General features: G+C 52.7%; 1 protein-coding gene across 1 annotated transcript in view; it reads right to left on the bottom strand.

Annotated features, from left to right (window-relative positions):
- Positions 1-5,896, bottom strand: part of PLIN3 (perilipin 3) — a 26,350-nt gene that overhangs the window by 17,284 nt on the left and 3,170 nt on the right. The window contains exons 2-4 of the mRNA XM_037738467.1: positions 4,291-4,373; positions 757-955; positions 516-598 (exon numbers count right to left, since the gene is read on the bottom strand). Of these exons, the coding sequence (XP_037594395.1) occupies positions 516-598; positions 757-955; positions 4,291-4,356 (348 nt within the window). The 5' untranslated portion in view covers positions 4,357-4,373. The remainder of the gene's footprint in view (positions 1-515; positions 599-756; positions 956-4,290; positions 4,374-5,896) is intronic.

Below are 5,896 nucleotides of genomic sequence, written 5' to 3'. Positions count from 1 at the left end.
AAAAAAAAAAAAAAAAGAGAAAGAAAGTAAGGCCCAGAGAAGCAAAGTAACCTGTCTTAGGGCCGCCCAGCTGCTGAGGGGCAGGACACGGTTTGGAACGTGGTGTTTTGACCTTCCTGCCTCCAACCTTTTCTGATTAATAAAATAGTCATGGGGTTGGCACCACCCTCTGTGAGGGGCCAGACAGTGAATACCGTCAGTACTGTGGGTCACAGTGTCGGTCACAACTACTCACCCCTGCCATTGTTGGGTGAAAGCAGTCATAGACAATATGTAAATAGGCGTGGCTGTGTACCAATCAAACTTCATTATAAAAACAAGTGGTCCGGGTGCAGCGGCTCATTCCTGTAATCCCAGCACTTTGGGATCCCACGGTGGGTGGATGGCCTGAAGTCAGGAGTTCGAGACCAGCTGGCCAACATGGTGAAACCCCGTCTCTACTATGGAACCAGGGCACTCTACAGCCAAGTGGGTCCCTGTCTCGGCAGAGCCCCGAGGGCAGATATCGTGCGTACCTTCTCCGGGGGCTGCTGCAGGATGGGGAGGTTCTCCTCCAACTTGTCCAGCCCCCTGTGGGCTAATTCGCTGGCTGATGCAACTGCCAAAAAACAAATTAAGCAAGACGCAAATGTGACTGTCGGAAGGTCACCTAGTAATGGTTCAACGGGCCAGGACTAAAAACTGGGCACACCCTCTAGCCCCCACCCGGGGAATCGGCCAGGAGGGGGATTCAGTGCTCTCTGGGACTTCACCCACTCTGTGGCTCCAGCTTGGAGAGGATCGGCTGAGCCCCGCTCACAGCGGCCGCCGTGAGGCTCCGCACTCCCTTCTCTGCCGCGTCGCAGACGGTCTTGACATGCGGGTGGCTGTCCTTGGTGGAGGCATAGGCCGCGGACACCATGTCGCAGGTGGAGCTGATGAGGGGCATGTTGGCCACGCGGTCCACCACACTCGGCTACAGAAGAGAAGCAGCTCAGGCAGACCAGGCGGGGAAAGATGGGGGGCTTGGCCGGAAACTCGGGGTGCCCTGTAGTTTTGCTCTCACTACCGGCTGGCAAAATGGCTCGGCTCACCCACACGTTGCATTCCAGGTGGGAGCACAAGCCAGGAATCTTGGGACTTTGTCACATGCTTCCTTTAACACAGCCTAGGGATGTGAGTCTGCCCTTTCTGTTTTTTTTGAGACGGAGTTTCGCTCTGTCACCAGGCTGGAGTGCAGTGGCACAATCCTGGCTCACTGCAACCTCCGCCTCCCGAGTTCAAGCAATTCTTCTGCCTCAGGCTCCTGAGTAGCTGAGATTACAGGCATGTGCCACCACACCCGGCAAATTTTTGTATTTTTGGTACAAAAATACAGGGTTTCGCCATGTTGGCCAGGATGGTCTCGATCTGTTGACCTCATGATCCACCTGCCTTGGCCTCCCAAAGTGCTTGGATTAGAGGCATGAGCCACCACGCCTGGCCTATGAGCCTGTGTTTCATCCCAACCATGTGCCAGGTGGTGATAAAGGACAAGAGTCCCGGAGCTTGGTTGTCAGGCAACTATGCCGCCTTGCTCCCGGCCGAATAAACCCTCCTTCCTCCTATATCCGGTGTCCGAGAGATCCGTTTCCCGTGGCCGCTCCTGCTACATTTTGGTGCATTGGCCGGGAAGTGAGTCTCAGACAGCAGACGGCAAAAAGTCTCTTAGGTGGTTTGCCTAGCCCTGTGGAGCATCCCTGCAGGGGGACTCCTGCTTCCTGGGGTGACGCATCCTGAGAGCACTCCTGCGCGGGTATTTGCCTGGTGGAAAGGCCTCGCCAGAGCGGAGCAGGGAGGCCCTGCAGTGCGGATCCACCCAGTGGCTAAACACCGAGGAGGAATGAGCATTTGGGGAATTCCAGACCACTGAATTTGGTAAGATTGAACCCTGGAAAGTAGCCCACCCCATTTTGGGTGGAAGGGTGGCCTGATCACCCCCAGGTGCCAGATCGGCACGTTGGAAGGTAGCTCTCTCTGTAACCTTGGAAGCTTTTGCTTATGGTTTTGAATTGGAAGGAGAGCCGTCGGATGTGTGTCTGTGTGTGTGGATGTGTCCAGCCGGACTCATCAGTGGTAAAATTAGGAAGAATTAGAGACGGCCACATAAGGCTGAGTGAAGAAGCCTCTGGGCATTGTAAAAGGATGGAAGGGAATGTAAACCGGAGAGTGCTCTGTGCTCAGTGAACTAAAGCTCCTCACTGTGGGAATTGTTTCTTTGAAGTGTTAATATGGGTCACTCCCATAGCAAGCCCACCCCTTTACAAACTATGCTGAAAAATTTCAAGCAGAGATTTAGTGGAAATTATCAAGTCACTATGACACCAGAAAAAAAAAAAAGGACAAGAGTCCCATTCTCGTGGTGATTAGGGTCTAAACCGGGGGCTGCAGAGTATGGCCCATGTGTCACGTCCAGCCCACTCCTTGATTTTTAAATTTTCATTATTTTGAAAATAAAAATAAAAAAAAAAATTTTCATTATTTTGGGGGCCAGGTGCAGTGGCTCACTCCTATTACCTGGAGTGCAGTGGCACAATCCCGGCTCTCTGCAACCTCCACCTCCCAGGTTCAATCAATTCTCCTGACTCAGCCTCCCAAGCAGCTGGGATTACAGGCATGCGCCACCATGCGTGGCTAATTTTTATATTTTTAGTAGAGACGGGGTTTCTCCATGTCGGTCAGGCTGGTCTTGAACTCCCAACCTCATGTGATCTGCTGGCTTCAGCCTCCCAAAGTGCTGGAATTACAGGTGTGGGCCACCGTGCCTGACCTAGCTAATATTTTCAGCAATGTGGGTCATAGTCTCTCTCACGACTATTCAACCCTCCCAGCACTTTGGGAGACTGAGGCAGGTGGGTCACTTTGGGTCAGGAGTTCAAGACCAGCCTGGCCAACATGGCGAAACCCCGTGTCTACTAAAAGTACAAAAATTAGCCGGGCGTGGTGGTACATGCCTGTAATCTCAGCTACTCAGGAGGCTGAGGCAGGAGAATCACTTGACCAGGAGGCAGTTTGCAGTGAGCCGAGATCCTGCCACCGCGCTCCAGCCCAGGTGACAGAGTGAGACTCCATCTCAAAAATAAATAAACAAATAACACAAAAATTAGCCGGGCGTGGTGGTACATGCCTGTAATCCCAGCTTCTCAGGAGGCTGAGGCAGGAGAATCATTTGAACCCAGGAGTCAGAAGCTGCAGTGAGCCAAGACCGCACCACTGCACTCCAGCCTGGGCCACAGAGTAAGACCCTATCTCCAAAAAAATTGTTTTTAAGTTTAAATTTTTTAGACACAGAGTCTCGCTCTGTCGCCAGGCTGCAGTGCAGTGGCACAATCATAGCTCACTGCAGTCTTGAACTTCCCAGCTCAAGCGATCCTCCCACCCCAGCCTCCCAAAGTGCCAGGAGTACAGGCAGGAGCCACTGTGCCCGGCCCGATTTTTTGTCATTTTTTTTCCTAACAACTTTGAGACATAATTTATACACAGTAAATTTCACCCTTCACAGGCATACAATTCTGTGGTTTTAAAATACACTGATGCTTGAGCCCAGGAGGTGAGGTTGTAGGGAGCCACGATCATGCCACTGCACTCCAGCCTGGGTGACAGAGCAAGGCCCTGTCTCAAAAAATAAAACACAGGCCAGACACGGTGGCTTACAACTGTAATCCCAGCACTTTGGGAGGCCAAGGCGGGCGGATCACTTAAAGTCAGGAGTTCAAGACCAGCCTGAGCAACATGGTGAAAGCCGGTTTCTACTAAAAATACAAAAAGTAGCCGGGTGTGGTGGCGGGCACGTGTAATTCCAGCTATTCAGGAGGCTGAGGCAGGAAAACTGCTTGAACCCGGGAGGTGGAGGTTGCAGTGAGCCAAGATGGCACCACTGCACCCCAGACTGGGCCACAGAGCAAGACTCCGTCTCAAAAACTACATATATAAAATAAAATAACATGAGGAGAGATTTGGAGTGGAAACTGTCTTCCTCGGAGGTCCCGAAGAGAAACTTCAGAGATAAGGATGATTTGGCTGAGGGTTGGGGAGGGCAGGTAGTTTCAGACAGAACCCTGTCCCCCCAGGCCCTCCAAGGGCCTTTGAGATTCCCCCCCACTGAACCAGGGACACCAGTGAGTGGTGTGTACCCGGCGGAGGAATAAATCCCTCTGGCTCCATGAGCTGTGGGCAGATCCCGGGCTCCCCGCCAGGGCACCTTGGCGTGGGAATCCTCATTGCTCAGGAGTCACAGGATCGAGGCAGTCCCTGGTCCCGGTCCCTTCTCACCTGCTGTACCGGTTCTCCCGCTGTCACCTGGGTGCTGGCATCAGCCTCCGCCCCGTTGGCAGACATGGTCTCTGCAGCAGACGCTGTGGACAGAGGAACAGATACAGCCTGCCTGGCCCCACCTTCCAGGAGAAAGTCCAGGCCCACCCTGCAGCTGGAAGACAGGGTTCACACCTGCCCACCAACACCCCACGGTAACTTATAGCCATGCCTCAGTCCTTAGCAGGCACAAGGGTGACCTGTGGACTTTGTTCTACAGTAAGTGCTGATTCTGCCACTTTTTTTTTTTTTCCTTTCTTTTTTTATCTTTGGAGACAGAGTCTCACTCTGTTGCCCAGGCTGGAGTGCAGGGGTGCGGTCTTGACTCACTGCAACCTCTGCCTCCTGGGTTCAAGAAATTCTCCTGCCTCAGCCTCCCAAGCAGCTGGGATTACAGGTGTGAGCCACCATGCCCGGCTAATTTTTGTATTTTTAGTAGAGACGAGGTTTCACCATGTTGGCCAGGTTGGTCTCGAACTCCTGATCTCACGATCCGCCCGCCTCGGCCTCTCAAAGTGCTGGGATTACAGGCATGAGCCACCGCACCTGGCCCTTTCTTTTTTTTTTTTTATTAGAGACGGTCTTGGCCGAGCATGGTGGCTCACACCAATAATCCCAGCACTTTGGGAAGCCAAGGCGGGCGGATCGCGAGTTTGGGACCAGCCTACCAACATGGCGAAACCCCATCTCTACAAAAAAAATATAAAAATTAGCCGGGCATGCCTGTAATCCCAGCTACTCGAGAGGCTGAAGGAGGAGAATCCCTTGAACCCAGGAAAAGGTTGCAGTGAGCCAAGATAAGAGTCAAAAAAAAAGAACAGACATCATCTTGCTCGGTCACCTAGGCTGGAGTACAGTGGTGCAATCACAATCACAGCTCACTGCAGCCTCCAACGCCTGGTCTTAAGGGATCCTCCTGCCTCAGCCTCCCAAGTCACTAGGACTGCAGCCACCTGCCACCACCCCTAATTAATTTTTTCTTTTCAGTAGAGATGGTATCTTATTATGTTGCCCAGGCTAGTCTCAAATTCCTGGTCTCAAACAATCCTCTTGACCTGGCCTCCCAAAGGGCTGGGATTACAGGCGTACAGCACCCTGCCCAGCCTGACCCTGCATTTTTCAAAGGCTCCCAGGTGGTGTTGACACAGCTGGTCCCTGGGATACATGTCAGGGAGCAAGGCTTGGGAACAGCCCCCAGGGCTCACTTGTGTCACCTGTACTCCAGAAAGCCAGGTGTGACCTAAAACCTCTGTAGAGGACAATTTGCCAATCGCTGTCACGTTCCAAGAGCCATCTTCCTCTTGACCCAGAAACCTCACTTCGGAGAATATCCCACACCTGGATTTCCACATGGGCAGAGGTGTGTGGACCTGCCACAGTGTGATACTGGAAACAACGTGGGTGCCCAGCAAAAGGGGAATAAGAAAATAACAAGTGTTGGCAGAGTGCAGTGGCTCACGCCTGTAATCCCAGCGCTTTGGGAGGCTGAGGCAGGTGGATCACCTGAGGTTGGGAGTTCGAGACCAGCCTGACCAACATGGAGAAACCCCATCTCCACTAAAAATAC

This window comes from Cebus imitator, unplaced genomic scaffold (genome assembly GCF_001604975.1).
Source record: "Cebus imitator isolate Cc_AM_T3 unplaced genomic scaffold, Cebus_imitator-1.0 Scaffold53, whole genome shotgun sequence".
Classification (NCBI taxonomy): Eukaryota; Metazoa; Chordata; class Mammalia; order Primates; family Cebidae; genus Cebus; species Cebus imitator.
The sequence above is the reverse complement of the archived record's forward strand: the minus strand, read 5'-3'. Positions and strand labels throughout refer to the sequence as shown.